Here is a 19,130-nt window from a genome sequence, read left to right as displayed (position 1 = left end):
GACACAAGATGTGATCTATTTCTAGCACATTAATTGTCCACGTTAGTGGTCAACGTTATTTTTTTAAAAAAATATTTATATATATATATATATATACATAATACTGTACACTTCAATTAATATACCCACTCTATTGACAAAGATGCTAGCGCATTTTTTCCTGACTTATAGATTCTTAGACAGCTGTATGGATGTATGTATGTATGTATATGTATATATGTGTGTGTGTGTGTGTGTGTGTGTGAAGGCACAAGGCTCAGTGGTTAGAACATCAGAGCATCGAGCTTACAAACATGAGGCAATGAGTTTGATTCCTGGACTGGACTGTGTGTTGTGTTCTTGAGCAAGACACTTTATTTCACGTTGCTCCTGTTCACTCAGCTGTAGAAGTGAGTTGCAATTTCACTTCTCCCAAGCTGTATCAGCCTTCGCCTTTTTCTTGGATAACACTGGTAGTGTGAAGAGGGGATGCTGGTATGCATGGGCGACTGCTGGCCTTCCATAAACAATCTTGCCTAGATATGTGCCTTGGAGGGGAACTTTCTAAGTGCAATCCCACGATCATTCATGACTGATTCGGGTCTTTACTCTTTTTACTCTAGAGGAGTAAATGGTAAAATTGATTTGGGCAAAATTTGAACTGTTACTGTTGAGAGATGAAACTAAAACCTCGAAAATTATTCAGGTCATCCACAGTATTGCCTTTATGGCTAATCTTTCATCGGTTATCTTTTGCTTGTTTCAGTATTGGAATGTGGCCATGCTGGGGCATTACTTAAAAGGGTTTACTTGAACAAATTGACCCCAGGATTCATTTCCTTTTTAAAACTTGATACTAATTCTGTCAAACACTTTTAACAAACTGCTAAGTTACAAAGATGCAAACAAGTCAGCACTAGCTGTCAAGTGGTAGTGAAGACAAATGCATTCACACACACACACACACACAGACACAAATATGCATACACACATACATATACATACATACATACATACATACATACATGGTGCTGGGTACAGTCCTACCATGTGGCACCTTGGGCAAGTATCTTCTACTTTAGCCTCAGGCTGACCAAAGCCTTTGTGAGTGGATTTGGTGGATGGAAACTGAAAAAAGCCTGTCATATATATATATATATATATATATATATATATTATATGTGCATATTTATGTGTGTGTGGGTCTGTTTGTTCCCACCATCATCACTTGACAACTGATGCTGGTGTGTTTATGTCCCTGTAACTTAGCAATTTGACAAAAGAGACTGATAGAATAAGTACTAGCCTTACACAGAATAAATCCTTGGGTTTATTTCTTTGACTAAAACCCTTCTAGGTGGTGCTCCAGCATTGCTGCAGTCAAATGACTTAAAAGTATAAAAGAATAAAAGTGTCCATGATAGGCCTCCCCAGTTTCAATCTGCCAAATTTCTTCACAAGGTGTTGGTTAGCCAGGGCCTATTGTAAAAGACACTTGCCCAAGGTGCTGCACAGTGGGACTGAACCTGAAGCTATGTAGTTGCAAAAGGGAAAGAAAAGGGATTTTGTAGTTCTCATGTCATTTTTGTAACATCCTTTACAATATAAATATATGTCAGTACCAACAGAGAATAAAAAAAAACCCTCATGTATTTTAGTTCTCAAAGCATTTACCATTGTGCAAATAATGCATGTGCTGGTGATTTCTTAATGGTAATAGTCATGATGAGATTTGAATGCCACTTCCCATTCGTGGGCAACTTGACCCTATCGTATAGTAATGTGTGGTCAGTGTGTAAATGGTCAAGCAAGACCTAAAATAAGCCATTATTGTGGTCGTCATCTGGTTGTGCAATTTGCAACTTTACCATGCCAGTGGGTTTTTAATCACACTGGTCTTTTGCTAGCTGAGATATTTCGTCAGTGCATGCCAAGACTGCAGATGATAGTAGTTTGCTTGCTGAACTGATTAATCCTAGCTGCTGACAGTTTATTATCTTCTCATTCGCTCAGCATCTGGTGATGTTTGTCATTGACCCACTAAAATTCATTTCTTTTCTACTCTAGGCACAAGGTGCGAAATTTTTGGGGTGGAAGGGGCCAGTCGATTAGATCGACCCCAGTACACAACTGGTACTTAATTTATTGACCCCGAAGGGATGAAAGGCAAAGTCGACCTCGGCGGAATTTGAACTCAGAACATAAAGACAGACGAAATACCACTAAGCATTATCGGCCGGTGTGCTAACGTTTCTGCCAGCTCGCTGCCTTTTTTTTGTTTTTTTAACGTTTACAGCGCCTAGGTTTCCCAAGAGGTCACCCATCTAAGTACTAACTAGGCTCAATGTTACTTAACTTCGGTGATCAGACGAGAACCGGTGTTTTCAAAGTGATATGGCCATAAACTAAAATTCATTTGCTAAAATAGTTCATATTCACCGTGTTGCGTCCCATGATTTCAATGAAACCCATCTCAGGTTGTTACATGCTATTTAGCCCATAACTGGGACCCTAACAGATGCTACTACTCTGAGTCAAAGTAGACATGGGAACAATAATGGCTAAAAGGTGGTTCTACACACCTCAAAACCCTAGAATTCCTCAACCAGAGCCCTATTAATGGATGCAGTGTAAAGTTATACCTGCATATACATTAGTGGAGGCATGTGGTTTAGTGGCTAGGGTGTTGGACTCATGATCGTAAGATTGTGGTTTCGATTCCTGGACTAGGTGACGCGTTGTGTTCTTGAGCAAAACACTTCATTTCACATTGCTTCAGTTCACTCAGCTGGCAAAAAATGAGTAACCCTGCGATGGACCAGTGTCCCATCCAGGTGGGGAATATATAGACCACGAAACTGGGAAACCAGCTCTTATGAATCGGTGACACTCAAGAAGGAAATTTTACCTTTACTTGACATTATACATTGTGTTAAAATTCTTCATCTTTTAGTTGAAAAATATTCACTTTAACTCCGTTACTAAAAATAAAAATAAAAAAAGGTTTGAATTTGGGAAAAGCACTACTTCACAACATCCATATTTTCTCAATACTGTGGCCTTTGAATTTAGTCTCAAAGAAATTAGGATATTGGCATTTGTAAAATGTGGAAAATTCTTGAAACGTTTTATGATTTAACATTTTCCTGTTTATTATTTTTTCCCATCTATGTATATTTGGATTTGGGTTCTGTCGCAATGTGTGTGTCCTCTTGGGAAAGTGTCTTCTACTATAATGTTCTTGTTGACCAAAGTTTTGTGAATGGATTTGAGAGACAGAAACTGAAAGAAACCTGTAATTGTGTGTGTGTGTGTGTGTGTGTTAGTGACTCCTTGCTTTGACATCATGTGATAGTTGTAAATGAATGCCACCATCATGCAAGTGGAGTTATTTGTTTCCAATCTTCTGAGACATACCTAGTCATGGCGAAATATTACCCTACTTGGAAACATGTTGATGTTGGCAACAGGAAAGGCATCCAGTTGTAGATAGTCTGTCTCAACAAATTGTGTATCAAAAAGTGGACATTAAATGATCGTAATGATATATATTTATTAATTTTCAAATTATTAAATTAATTTTTGCCTGGTTGGTGTTTTTCTTTTGATAGTCTATGTTCTCACAAATCAGATTTTCCAGTTCATAGAACCTTCTTATAGTGGAATATAAGGAAGGGAATGCTATCTTTCTTTAAATTAGAAATACTTCTTTGGATTAGTCATAATGAAACCAGTTTTTGTGATTATAACTTTACATTTAAATTTCTAGAAACGTCTCATAGATTCAACAATTTTTTTTTTGTTCAGTTGTAACTCATGTAAAGAGATGACATATAAGTGCAAGATTGACAGTTGGTAGTTAAAAACAAAATTGCCAGCACAGTGTGGTTATACATATATGTGTATATATATGTATATATATATATATATATATATATATATATATATATATATATATATATATATATATAAACATATACAGGATGACCCAAAAGTAGGTTTACAGTTGTCACGTAGGCACTTCAATTTTCTTTTAAAACACTTTATTACATTTAAATTTCTATCTTACAAACTGAAAAGGGAGCTTGACAAAATTAACTAAATTAGCATAGAATAATGGTCTCATATTTTTTTTTATAATTAAGATCTAAACTGTTAATATATGAATGTGAAAGAGATAATTGAATAACTGTAAACCTACTTCTGGGCCACCCTGTATATATATATATATATATATATACACACAGACCTGTTTAGTGTTAACTATCAGTAAAAGAGTACCTTAGTAGAGGATGATATATTTTATTTTGGTTGAGTTTGCTTCTTGCTACTCTGAGTTTCACCTGTAGATGCACAGGACTTTTAAGCAAGTTGTAACTGAAGATTGATGAGTTTGTACATCTTTATATAGTTTTCTTGTCAAAAGGTGTGATGTGCATCCCATCAATCTTCAGTCGTAACTTACCTGAAGGTCTTGTGCTCCCTCAAGGGATACTCAGAGTAGCAAGAGACTATCTTCACCAATATATATATATATATATACATATATATATATATGTATAATCATCATTTAACATCCATGTTCCATGCTGGCTTGTGTTATATGATGATGATGTTGATATGATACGTACGTCTTCCATGCATGGGTAGGACGGTTAACAGGAGCCAGCCAGGTAGAAGACTACTTCAGGCTATATATAGTTCACAGATGAAATCCAGAGCTTCCCAGTGTAGAAGACAGTTAGTAGTGCCAAAAAGATTCAAACTTAAAAGTTACCTCTCTCTCTCTGAATATATATATATATATATATATATATATATATATATATATATATATATATATATATATATACACACACACTCCTATGTCCTAGTTTTACACTAACAGACAGAAAATTAGTTGTATTGATCTTTGAGGGATTCTGCTCTAGCTGACAATAGAAACGAAACAAGACGACATTTCACACTTGCTGTCTTTTTGTTTTGACTACACAGCCTATGCTTTTATTGATGAATGAGGGAGTGAATCTAATTGAATTCTTCTTCTTGGTGCTAGTGTTTTTTTGATATTTGAACTCTCTACTGATTCCTAGTTGTTCTTCTCCTTGATTATATAAAAAGTTGCTTCACCAGATAAGAAACTGCTTGTACATCTAATCTTTGCTACAGGTTTTGTGTAATAACATTTGGTGTCCGCTGGAATCTGAATGTATATAGATAGGTCAATTGTTAGATTTTATATAAGTTTTGTTGGAATCTTGTTTACCTAATGACCATCAGACTACAGACGAGTTGAGCCTTATCAAAGGAACTTCTCCAGCTCAACAAATACTAAATTTAGTGATTTGCTCTTAGCTAAGAACTTGTCTCTGTAGAAATAGGACATCATTGGTGCCCCACATGGCACAAACCTGAACTGCTACTCATCTAAGCTAATTCTGTTCCTAACTTGTTATGCTATAACTGTTTATGTTATTCTTGTAACCTTGGTCAGTTTGATAACTCTGAGTTTCTTCTTCACAAATCATCTTCTTTAGCCTTTGTAGTAGTTGGTGATGACATTGCTACACCAGTTATTAGGTATATATATATCTGGTTCACTATGCCAGTGACTAGAACATGACATACTGTGCTATTTATTTTCAGTTTCTCAGTGAGTATCTTTGATAGTCCAATTCCTTTTCTTGATTTCACATCCTTAATTGTGCTTTTTGACTATAAAGCTGTCAACCTTAATAGCTGGTTCCTTTGTTAGATTTACTTGGAGTAGTCTTTACTCTAGAACATTCATAACATTCAGCGACCTTCTGCAGTAGCAATTTTAAGCCTATTTCATGGTGTTAGTGAGAATAAGTGCACTGCTATCATTCTAAATAAACTTTTCCCAATGACGATGATTAACACTAGAACACTGATTTGCAGTCCGGAACACCTAACGCCTATGATCCTCTCATCATTGGATATTTTTAAACTTTAAACTCTCGGCTTCTCATTGTACTTTGTATATTTGCCATTTTGCTTCTCTCTTAGCTGCCTGATATTATTGTCAGATTCTCTTTTTCTTCCAGTCTTTCCAGGCCAGTCTCTTAGCTTTTATGGCTCTGTCTACTCTGACGTTCCAAAATGATGTTGCCTTCTGTCTAGTTAGTACCATGCTTCAACCACAGATATAGCCTGCTGTGGTTCACAGCACTTTGTTTCATAGAAATTCCTAATTGTTCTAGGAGTGGCTGTGTGGTAAGTAGCTTGCTTACCAGCCACATGGTTCCAGGTTCAGTCCCAACTGCGTGGCACCTTGGGCAAGTGTCTTCTACTATAGCATCGGGCCGACCTTGTGAGTGGATTTGGTAGATGGAAACTGAAAGAAGCCTGTCGTATATATTTATATATATATGTATGTGTGTGTATATGTTTGTGTGTCTGTGTTTGTCCCCCCAACATCGCTTGACAACCGATGGTGGTGTGTTTATGTCCCCGTAACTTAGCGGTTCGGCAAAAGTGACCGATAGAATAAGTACTAGGCTTCCAAAGAATAAGTCCTGGGGTCGATTTGCTCGACTAAAGGCAGTGCTCCAGCATGGCCGCAGTCAAATGACTGAAACAAGTAAAAGAGTGTATTATGAATCTCTGATGATCTTTTCCTTCTCAATATATGTATCACTTTGAGCTTATCTAGTCCTGTGTCTAGCAGTGACATCGATCAGTTCCCATACCTTCCTTCTTCAAGTTGTCTTGTCTCTCTAGATCCATTTAGCTCTTACTCTCAAGTCATTAATCACTAGTTTTTGCTTCAGTGATACATTCTTCATTATGGAATAACTTGGTATTCACAACCTTCTGTTCATTCTGTTTCCTGGTGAGTATGAAGTCTATCTTTCTCATATATTTACCTGATTTGCCTAATTAGTTGGCATCCAGGTTTGCTGGTCCATTTCTTAAAGTTAGTGTTATGTATGGTTAGGCCAGTTTGCATCACAAAATTCTAACCTTGAAACTTCCTTGTTCCATGTACCATATCAATAGTTTCCATATACGTCAGATTAGCTAGTATAATAATGTCCAAAAATGGTCATTGACATTTCTAGCAATGATATTAAAGTTGCTGTCATTTGCTATTCCCAGACATACCATCAGAATCTTTGAATCCAGTGGTGACATCAGAGTCACTCCATCCTATGGACTTATGAACAAGATTACCTTCTTACATGTTTATGTGTTCACCTATATATATATATATATATATATATATATATATATATATATATACACATACAATTGCAGCGTGGAAGGTGTTTATAAGCCATTTAAAATAACACACAAAAACCGTTAGATTCACTTCAACATTTAAATTTAATTTGTCCAAATATTTTCGTCGCTTTGAAACCGTGACCTGTTCACTGACAAAATTCTGTGCTGCATCTCTAGATGCAAGATATTTGCTTGCAAAAGATCTATCACATACACATCTCAGAGATGCAGCATGGTATTTTGTCAGTGAACAGGTCGCAGTCTCAAAGCGCCGAAAATATTTTGACAAATTAAATTTAAATGTTGAAGTGAATCTAATGGTTTTTGTGTGTTATTTTAAATGGCTTATAAACACCTTCCATGCTGCAATTGTTTCATTCCAGCACACAATCTCAGATCAGGTCACTTGCTATGCAAGTACATCTCCTATATATATATATATATATATATATATATATACACACAAACATCTTGCATGGATGCTTGTATGGAATTTGTTGAGAAGTACTGTCAAAAAGTTGAATAAATAAATAGATAAGAAAAGTTTTTAGTACATAGCATACAATTTATCTCATCATCTCATATAAATCTACATGTAATATTTCAGTAAATAAATGCCTTTTTCAAGTTTGGAAAACTAACCACTAACAGAAAAAAATAGATATATAAAGTAAACAAAATAGACATATAAATAAATAAAATGTACTGGAACCTCAGCTTAATTGTTCATTGATTTTTCTGATAGTCACCCTGCCACTAGCAATGTCTGTTAGTCTGTCAAGCCATTTTCTAAATGTGAGCCATGAGTAATAACATAATCAAAACAAGCATTTCACTTGAACTTAAAATTATTGTAAATATCATCTCTGTTGTTGTTGTTTGTGAGAGAATACCATTAGAGATTCCTTGTTGCTCTGATTTATGTATGTTTATGTGTGTGGTGCATGTATGTCCATATGCATGCATGTATGCGGGCACAGTATAGCCAAATGGTTAAGAAGTTCACACCACCGTGATGAGGTCCTAGGTTTGATACCATTGTGTGTCTTCTTGGACAAGTATCATTTTTCTATTGCATAGCATCAACTCATTCCATAGGGTAAGTCGATTGCATCGACCCCAATGCGTAACTGGTACTTATTTAATCTACCCCAAAAGGATGAAAGGCAAAGTCGACGACGGCGATATTTGAACTCTGAACGTAACGGCAGACGAAATACCACTAAGCATTTCACCCAGCGTGCTAACAATTCTGCCAGTTCACCGCCCTTACCCAATATCATGTATTTGATATTTGGTACACAAAAATTGTAGAAGCCAGGCAGGTAGCTGGTATCTGTAATTCAAGGCTCCAACCTTGTCACACTGTGTTAGGTTGATGCTGCCTGAGAGTTATGTTAAGGGCATAGATATCTATAGCATCCTCAGTGACAAACACACTAATGCAATGTGCTTGATAGTTCATTTGATCAAAGAACTGAAAATTCATGGTTGGAAATTTTGTAGTCATAATGTATTACCAATGTTTATTATTTATTAAAAGTGTGAGGGTTCATGGCTTAGAGGTTAAGGTGTTGCACACATGATCATGAAATCATGATTCCCATTCTCAGACCAGATGGTGTGAAGTGTTCTTCAACAAAGACACCTCCTTCCATGTTGCTCTGCTATCACTTTGATGTCTGATTTGTGGCACATCAGACAGCTGTGCAGGATACAATGATTTTGATGGATTGAGCAAGCTAATGTACAACACAAATGTATGATCACTATAAGCATATCATCTGTTCAATAAGTAATGGTGGAACCTTTATTTGCCATCTATCAAAGGGCAGTCTAACACACACACACATATATATCATCATCATCATCATCGTCGTTTAATGTCCGCTTTCCATGCTAGCATAGGTTGGACGATTTGACTGAGGACTGGTGAAACCAGATGGCTACACCAGGTTTCAATCTGATTTGGCAGAGTTTCTACAGCTGGATGCCCTTCCTAACGCCAACCACTCAGAGAGTGTAGTGGGTGCTTTTACGTGCCACTGGCACGAAGGCCAGTCAGGCGGTACTGGCAATGGCCACTCTCAAAATGGTGTATTTTATGTGCCACCCACACAAGAGCCAGTCCAGGGGCACTGGCAAAGATCTCGCTCGAAAATCCTTACACATGCCACGGGCACAAGTGCCAGAAAGGCGACGCTGGTCACAGGTGCCATCACAATTTCGCTTTTGCTTGCCCCAATAAGTCTTATATATATAATGTCTGTGCCTGCATGCATGGATGTTTGGATGGATGCTCAGTCACACTTCTGGTTTTCCTTTTCAAATTCCTCACCAATGGAAAAAAAAAAACTGGCTTCTTACCCAGAAATAAGGCTCCTTCATTGGAATTTAGACAAGACCAATGTGGTAGTCATGATTGTGTGTATGTATATATATATATATATATGCACATATGTGCATGTGTGCAAATATGGAGGTCACTGCATGTGTGTATCTGCATGTTTTGATGTATGTGTACACATATATATATGCTTGCATGTCTACACATTAAATGCTAAACTTCTTTCAACAGCTTGTTGCTGTGAGTTCCTGGTTAGTTTAGCAGTGTCTTTTATAGTTTTGTGAAGCCCAGCTTCTACAGATTGTTGCTGTGACAGTTACATATCCAAGTTGCCTAATAATTATATGTAATACTATGAAACTATAGTCTGTGTGGAGTAACAGTAGATTTCATATTATTTCAGCATAGATATTTTTTATTTCCTCACCAATCTTTAATATCATGTTAACACCTACTGAGCAACTGATTTTCGCTACGTTACACAATTTCCTCTGTTCTAGATCATGCTTCTCGTGTCTGTTATGCTTACATTTTACTGAGATCTTAATAGGAACATTCCACCAGTATTCTTTCGTATGAACGATTGTGCTCTTCACATCATGTCTGTGCATACGTAGTTTAGTGTAGTGTCTCAGTGTTGTAAGATTACATAGATTTTGCTGTTTGTCTTGACTCTCATATCACTTTGTGTCTTGTGTATAGGTATTGAGCATGTCCAATCATATATCTTTTGTCTATATCTGGTATTATTGAGGAACAAAAGGGAAATCCAGAACAGTAAAGTACCCTTATGATGCCCCACTTATTATCACAGACTTCTTGCATAGTCATTCACCTCCAACATATTGCAGACTTTGGGAATATGATGCTGATCTTCAGTCAACTGGAATTTCAGAAGAGATCTGTTTGAAGTCCAGTGTCATATTATTGCATTGCAGTTAGGAATGGACTGAGGTGCCTTATCACTTGTAGGTTTTGAAGCACTGTTTCCTTAAAATGACAGTTGCATCATCATCATCATCATTTAGTGTCTGTTGTCCATGCTGGTATGGGTTGGATGGTTTGACCAGGGCTGGCAAGCTGGGTAGCTACACCAGACTCCTGTCTGATTTGGCATGGTCTCTATGGCTGGATGCCCTTCCTAATGCCAACCACTTTATAGAGTATGCTGGGTGCTTTTACGTGGCACTGCTTGGGCACTTTCATGTGATGTCGCACAGGTGCTTTTATGTGGTACTACACAGGTACTTTTACATGGCACCACAATGGTCTACTAAAGGTGATGCAGAATTTCTGTTTCAGCAGGATTTAGCACTGATACTCAACGTCAAAACAACTTCTGCTTAGTTTGTTGATTAACATGTTTCCGGGGTCAGTTACGTCACCTGACCTGGATCTCTATGGAGAATCTATGGGGTATGATTTGAAGGAAGATTGCAAGTCTATACTGCAGTAACCAGGTAGGAACGAAGGTTATTATTGAAATCACTCATGCTTTCATCACACCTGAGTAGTGTCACAGGCTGGTTGGTTTTCTCTATGTCACAAAATATTCAGAAACACTGGCACATGGCTCAGTGGTCAAAGCATTGGGTTCGCAGTCATAAGGTTGTGAGTTTGATTCCTGAACTGGGTTGTATATTGTGTTCTTAAGCAAGACACTTATTTCATGTTGCTCCAGTTCACTCAGCTGTTGAAATGAGCTCAGTACTTAATTTTAAGTCTGGTGCTTATATTTTCAAGTTTAGTATTCTCTCAATTTATTTTGCTGAACTGCTTAGTTACAAGGACGTAAACAAACCAGCACTGGTTGTCAAGAGGTGGGGTGGACAAACACAGAAATAAGGACAACAATATACACACATACACATGCGCTGGTACACACACACACACACACACACACACACACACACACACATTGGTGTTAGGAAGGGCATCTAGTCATAGAAACCATGCCAAAATAGACATGGAGTTTAGGCAGCTCTTTAGCTGGCCAGCTCCTGTCTAACCCATGCCAGCATGGAAAATGGACATTAAACGATGATGATGATGATGATGATATTGATATATATATATATATATATATATGACAGGCTGTTATATAGTTTTGTTTACCAAATTCACTTACAAGGCATTAGTTGGCCTGGTTCTTTAATAGAAAACAATTGCCCAAGGTCCTGTGCCATAGGACTCGAACCCCAGACTGTATGGTTGCAAAGTGTGCTTCTTTACTACACAGACATGTCTGTGCTTTATTTATTTTCCTGACCCCTCCCCCCACACCACCATCACGCACACACTTATGATGGAAAATTTTAGATTGGAAAGCTTCCTAACAAGCTTACTTTGATAGTTAGGTGTGCTGTGTTATTTCATTTATTGTCTGTGTCTGTAATTTTTGGCTGTGTTCAGTGGCTTGGATAAAGAATGGACTCATTACCAGACTGAAAGACAAAAATCATAGTGAAGGATTCAGTTTTGTTACAAAGGGTCAAATGATTTTTTTTTCCTTTTTAATTTTTATTTTCTAAATTTTTTTCCACATACACACACACACACACACACACACAAACACACACACACACACACACACACGTGCACAAGCACACAATCATGCTTAGGTGTCCACACATATATCATAACAAATGCAATCTCATGCACATATATATCCAAACACATACAGGAATACATACACCAGCCTACGAATTACATTGTATTTGTTGCTTCTTTGTAGAAATGTTTGCTATTAGCTGTTGTTATTCATATGATTATGTCTCATTAACCTTTTGTCTAAAGTAGATATATTCATTACACACACACACACACACACACACACACACACACACACACATATATATATATATATATGTATATGTATATATATATATATATATATATATATATATATATATGTATATGTATATATATATATATATATATATATATATATATGTGTGTATATATATATATATATATATATATATATATATATATATATATATATATATATATATATATGAGTGTGTGTGTGTATATGAGGGGGTACTGAAAAGTTCCTGGCTTTAAGGGTATTGTGGAAGGCCTTGGTTGGAGGCCCAATCTTCTGAGTTCTTTGACAGGGCTTAAAAAAAACTGAAGGACTGCTGCAATAAGTATGTGAATCCTAGAGGTGAATATGTTCAATAAAATCATAATTAACTGAGCCTTCTGTATTTTCCTTTACCCAAAGCCAGGAACTTTTCAGCACCCCCATATATATGTGTGTGTGTGTGTGCGTGTATAGATGTATGTGTGTGTGTCTTTGAAATCGTTCTATGTGTTTGTGCAGAATATTTCATTTAAAGTTGAGTGAAATCTCAAGTACGAGGTATTTTACACTCTGTTATTTCTACAGGTGGAATGCAAGCGAGCTGAACCTCTTGGACGTATGAAAGGCGACCAAAATAGTGGTCAGGCATTACCATCGTCACTAGATCAACTTCAGCATCAGTTGATGCTGCCAAAAGACCAGGTCCCAGACGGACTGTCGGCGTGGAGGCCCACTGCTGCTGTACTTACTGACAATGGAAATATCGGTGCTAAACCTGGCTTTGAAATGGTCAATGGCACCAGCACTGCTATTGGAGATGCTGCAGGTTGTAGTAACATTGATGCAAATGGTGTGCGTAGCAACCCAGCTGGTGTTTGTGGTGCTGCTCTGCCTTACGTTGCAAATCCCCCGGCTAGTAACGGTGTGAAGGTCTCCATGTACCATCAACTTGTTAGCTATCCTGGGATTTACTCTGTTAGTCAGCAGCAGCAGTTTCAGCAACAGTTGCAACAACAACAACAACAACAGCAGCAGCAGCAACAACAGCAGTTGCAACAACAACAACAGCAGCAGCAGCAGCAGCAACAGCTGCAACAACAACAACAACAACAACAGCCACAGCAACCACAGCAACAATCGCCACAACAGCAATCTTTAATGCCAGTTCCGCCGCCACAATCAGTTGTTCCAACAACAAACCAACCTATCCAGTCAGATGGTTACGGACAACAGACTGCTCCTGTATATGTTGCACAATCGGTACAATCTAGGCAACAGCCCCCGCAAGGCTACCTTACCTCTTGGGGACAGCCACCCCCTTCTGTACCACCAGGTATGTAAGAGTACTTTGAATTTATGTTTTAATGATTGGTTAATAAAAGACATTACTTTGGTACACTTGTTTTCATATCACCTCTGCGTTGGCAGGCGAATTCAGTTGTAGATCAAGGGAAATTGATGCCAAACATAGTTCATAATTACATATAAAGATAAAGTATTATTTCCAAGTCCTATGGACTCATAAGGGTCAGTTTCCTGGTTTCTGTTATGTCGTTGTCATCATCATCATTTAGCATCCATTTTCTATGCCGGCATGGGTTAGATGGTTTGACTGGAAAACTGATGAGTCAGAGAGCTGCACCAAGCTCCAGTATATTTTGACTTGGTTTCTCCTGCTGGATGCCCTTCCTAATGCCAATCACTCAACTGGTTTAATATTTATATATTATATTAGATACATTGAAAAGACATTCAAGCGAGATCGTTGCCAGTGCCGCTGGACTGGCTCCTGTGCAGGTGGTACGTAAAATACACCATTTTGAGTGTGGTTGTTGCCAGTACCACCTGACTGGCCTTCATACCGGTGGCACGTAAAAAGCACCCACTACACTCTCAGAGTGGTTGGTGTTAGGAAGGGCATCCAGCTGTAGAAACTCTGCCAAACCAGATCGGAGCCTCGTGTAGCCATCTGGTTCACCAGTCCTCAGTCAAATCGTCCAACCCATGCTAGCATGGAAAGCGGACGTCAAACGATGATGATGATGTTTATAATTTGGTGCATGGGCATATAAGGTTTTGATCTTTAAGGAAAAGACTCAAGTCCTTTTTATGTAAAGAGTTTTAAGTTAAAATAAGCTGTAAGTTACCAAGACTTATATTAAATAATGTTATGATGTGAGGTGGTGCGAAGTTTTTGGTCAGTAGATTGTAAATCTATTTATAAGTGTATTACTTTCACATGACTCAGTGGTTAGAATGTTGGGCTCACACTCATAAGGTAGTGAGTTCGATTCCCGGCCTGGGCTGTGTCGTATTCTTCAGCAAGACATTTTATTTCACAATGCTCCAGTTCACCCAGCTGTAGAAATGAGTTGTGATGTCAATGATGCCAAGCTGTATCAGCCTTTGCCTTTCCCTTGGATAACATCAGTGAGGTGGAGAGAGGTGGAGGCTGGTATGTATGGATCACTTGTGGTCTTCCATAAACCACAATGTTTGGACTTGTGCCTTGGAAGGTAACTTTCTAAGTGCAATCCCATGGTCATTCATGACTGAAGGGAACCTTTAACCTTCACTTTCTCATGGTTTTATATTTAAAACAAAATGTTAAATTGCAAATTTAAAGATTCATAAATTATGTTAAAACTTACCTTCAACATGTCACCGGCATGGATGCCTTTAATGTGTCACCTGCATGAGTGCCTTTAATGTGTCACCAGCACAGGTGCCGTTAACGTGTCACTAGCATGGATGCCTTTAATGTGTCATATATTTACCCCTTAATGGGATGCCAGTCCATTGCAGGATTACTCATTTTTGCCAGCTGAGTGGAATGATGCAACATAAAATGAAGTGTTTTGCTTAAGAACACAATGCAGTTCAGGGATTGAAACCGCAACCTTACAGTGACATGTACAACTCATCCCATGAGATAAAAGTACCTTTCTTTAGAACATTAGACCAGTGTCCCACCTATGTAAAACACATTTCTGACAAAAGAGCCTCTAAGTGTTTGCTCAAAATGCTAGAAATAGCAACAGCAAAATGTACTACTCACTGTTGTAAAATTCTAAGTGTCACTATGTTATGGTGCCTCTTTACAGCTAAATAGATTTGGCCATTGAAAGTTATATCTACAGAGTGTCCACAAGGTCTGGGTACATGGAGTAAATAAAATCATAACATAAACAATTAAATATAAGAAATAATAATTTCTTAAAGTATGTGTTAATCCCCATGTACCCAGACTTTGTGGATACCCTGTATAAACATAATTCAGTGATATGATGTGAACTGCTGACTTCTTGGGTGATGTCCTTCCAGCTCAGCCATCCATGCTCTCTTAGAGGCTACCTAGAAAGTTAAGGGGTGAACTTAAATTAACCCCATATACCCTAACCAGTAGGGCAGATTCCTCCACTCATAATTACATATAGCAAATGAAAATGTTTTCGTAGACCACCACCTTTGATTTTGTGAAATATGAAAATTTGAATAAGTTATATGCTGTGCTGAGAGCTGAAGGAATGCCAGGACACTCATTTCTCTATGGCATAGAGATTCATCTAAACGTTCTCAAAATAATAACTTCACCTGACTCTCATTGTCAGATCGCCTGTTCAGTTTTATTAACCGGAAAAGTAATTAACATCGGTTAGGTTTGTTAACTTAGGAAATTACTGTACTCTGTTTCAGAGTTGCAATTTTACTTTGGTCATTTTTGGCAAAGATCTTGCAACACATAGTCCAGATCTAGCTTATTGAATCATTAAATTTTACAACAGTGGGTAGTATATTTATTTGCTGCTATTTCTAGCATTTTGAGCAAACACTTAGAGGCTTTTTTGTCAGAAATGTGTTTTACATAGGTGGGATACTAGTTTAATGTTCTAAAGAAGGATACCTTTATCCCATGAGATGAGTTGTACATGTCACTGTAATCTAAGAAAACACTTTTCAGTTATACAGTTCTGTCAGTAGTGGACTATATTGTATTATGGTGCCTCTTTACAGCTAGATAGACTTGGTCATTAAAAGTTATATTTATAAACACAACTCAGTGATATGACATGAACTATTGACTTCTTGAGTGATATCCTCCCACCTCAGCCATTCATGCTGTCTTAGAAGCCACCTGGGAAGTTAAGGGGTGAACTTGAATTAACCCTATGCACACATATTGTTAGACATCTTGTTGCAAATGATTACTCAGTTGAGTGACAGAATTAAAAATGAGTTTCATAGTGATTTCAGTTGAGACTGCTAATTCGTCTTGAATGTTCAGTTTACACAAAGTTTCAATCAATGTAAATCTCCAGTCATTTTCAGGTTTGCATCTTCATTATTATTATTATTTTTTTATTTTCAATATTTCATATTTTGTTTTTGCAATTGATGTGAACTCATATGTTGAAACAGATTTTGTTGTATCTCAGGAAGGTCATTATGCCAGTAAACACATGCACTGGTACAATTTCACTTCATTATTATTCTTCAATTGTACATTATTTACATTATTTATATTTGACTGATATTCGTTCTCATCTTGTTTATTGTTAACACAACATTTCGGCTGATATACCCTCCAGCCTTCATCAAGTGTCTTGGGGGAAATTTTGAACCTGGGTTCTCATTCCTAAGGTAGTTTTTGATGTTGTTATTATTATTATTATTATCATTATTATTATTATTAAGGTCACTGCCTGGAATTGAACTTGGAATCTTGGTGTTAGTAGCCCACGCTCTTAACAACTACGCCATATAGAACCATTCTTCAGTTGGTTCACAATCTTACCAACTAACTATTAAATTGTTTGATTAGTATTTCAGTTAATCACTCAATCAATCAATCAGTTGCAGAAGGTGTCATTGAAGAGGGTGTGAATGGCAAGAAAAGAGCATTGAGAAACACAATTGATTGGTTTGAGTGATTAAACAAATGATTAATTAAACACCTGATTAATTTCTTGGTTAAATAGTTAACCAATAAAGAAGTGAAATTGAACCTGTGTGTGTGTGTTTATTATCAGCATAATGACCCTACCAAGATGCAACAAAATTTTATATTTAAATAGTTTTAAATATTCAGTAAGATAAAACTTCCCTAATCATTCAATCATTCGATAACTGCATCCTGTTATTTAACTAGTGTTATTGTTTCTTCATTTTCAGCAAACTTTGGTAACCCACCTTCTGGTCTGCCTGAATATACTTTTCAAGGACCAATCCAGGACCAAGTAAGCTCTCAGGTTTACAATCAGTGGAATGACAGAGCCCAGCAAGGCCTGCCTATCACAATGCCTTCTCAACAGCAACAACACCAGCAGCACCAACAGCAACAACCACAACAGCAGCAGCAACAACCACAGCAACAGCATCATCAACAGCAGCACCAACAACAACAGCTTACTCAAAGCAATCAGGGTCAACTGACTACTACACCACTACCTCCAGCTGTTGCAAGTAGCTATCAAGGATATTCACAGATGCCTCTCTTAGGACAAACCGTTCCTCCACCTCCTAACTATGGAATTCCACAGCAAACTCTGTCACAGTCACCAGCCTTACCTCCTACTGTACAGTATGCCAATTACAGTAAGTAGAACTCTGCCAATCATTTAGCACTGAACTGCTTTGAGGTGTGCATTAAAAATGAACCTGATAGCTATGGGTTATGAATTTTATCACTCAGCTTGCAAAGACCTGTTGGGGCAAGTGAGATCGAAACTGAACAAAATTTGATGACTGGCACCCGTGCCAGTGGAGTGCTAACAGCACCGTCCGAGTGGGATCACTGTCAGAGCAACAGTTTCGCTCCCATGTCGGTGGCACGTAAATGATGATGATGCATTAGGGATTAGTGTTTTGAAAGGTGGGGGAGGAGGTACTAGCTAGGGAAAGGCGAGTATGGAAGTTGAAATATGTTGCAGCCTGTGGCAGAATCATAAGCATGCTGGGTAAAATGCTTAGCAGCATTTCGTCCATCTTTATGCTCTGAGTTCAAATTCTGCTGAGGTCAACTTTGCCTTTCATCCTTTTGGAGTTGATGAAATAAGTATGAGTTGAGCACTGGTGGGTGGGGAGTCAATATAGTCGAGTAGCCTCTTCCTCCAAATTTCAGTTCTTCTGTCTATAGTAGAAAGGATTATCATTATTATTATTATTATTATTATTATTATCATTATTATTATTATTATTATTATTATTATCACAATCATTATTATTATTATTATTATTATTATCATTATCATTATCATCATCATTATTATTATTATTATTATTATTATTATTCAGTAGTTTTATTTTTATAACGTGCTTTCACTTCACTACCGAGCGCAGCTCTGTGCGCCTTGGGTATGTGCTGTGGTTTGCTGTGGTGCTCTTATGTTTACTGTATTGAAAGTGTTTTGCGTAGAATGTGTGCAGTACCCAGTAGTGCAATTTTCTGTATGTTATATATATTTGTAAGTCCTGGTGTTTTTGTTATGTATTTGTCTGAATATTTTTTTATTATACCTAAGGCACCTACTATGATAGGAATTGTTTCTGTTTTTAGATTCCACATTCGAGTTATCTCTATTTCCAGGTCTTTGTATTTTGAAAGTTTTTCCATTTCTTTTAGAGAAACGTTGTCATCTGCTGGTATTGAAACATCAATTAGAAGGCATTTTTTTCCTTCATGATCTTTGACAACTATATCTGGTCTATTTGCCAATCATTATTATTATTATTATTATTATTATCATT

At 37.3% G+C, this 19,130-nt stretch overlaps 1 protein-coding gene and 1 non-coding gene across 4 annotated transcripts in view; one reads left to right on the top strand and one right to left on the bottom strand.

The window, feature by feature from the left end:
* LOC106883892 (uncharacterized) overlaps positions 1 to 19,130 on the top strand; it is a 461,066-nt gene that overhangs the window by 426,639 nt on the left and 15,297 nt on the right. For all 3 annotated transcript variants that reach the window (XM_089349763.1, XM_089349761.1, XM_089349762.1), the window contains 2 exons: positions 12,969 to 13,716; positions 17,556 to 17,978. In XM_089349763.1, the coding sequence (XP_089205889.1) occupies positions 12,969 to 13,716; positions 17,556 to 17,978 (1,171 nt within the window). The remainder of the gene's footprint in view (positions 1 to 12,968; positions 13,717 to 17,555; positions 17,979 to 19,130) is intronic.
* Positions 2,267 to 2,385, bottom strand: LOC128247496 (5S ribosomal RNA). Its single transcript, XR_008263856.1, has one exon. It is a non-coding gene; the product is annotated as a 5S ribosomal RNA (ribosomal RNA).

Source organism: Octopus bimaculoides, chromosome 3, assembly GCF_046866305.1.
Source record: "Octopus bimaculoides isolate indiv1 chromosome 3, ASM4686630v1, whole genome shotgun sequence".
Classification (NCBI taxonomy): Eukaryota; Metazoa; Mollusca; class Cephalopoda; order Octopoda; family Octopodidae; genus Octopus; species Octopus bimaculoides.
This window is presented reverse-complemented; position numbering and strand designations above follow the sequence as displayed.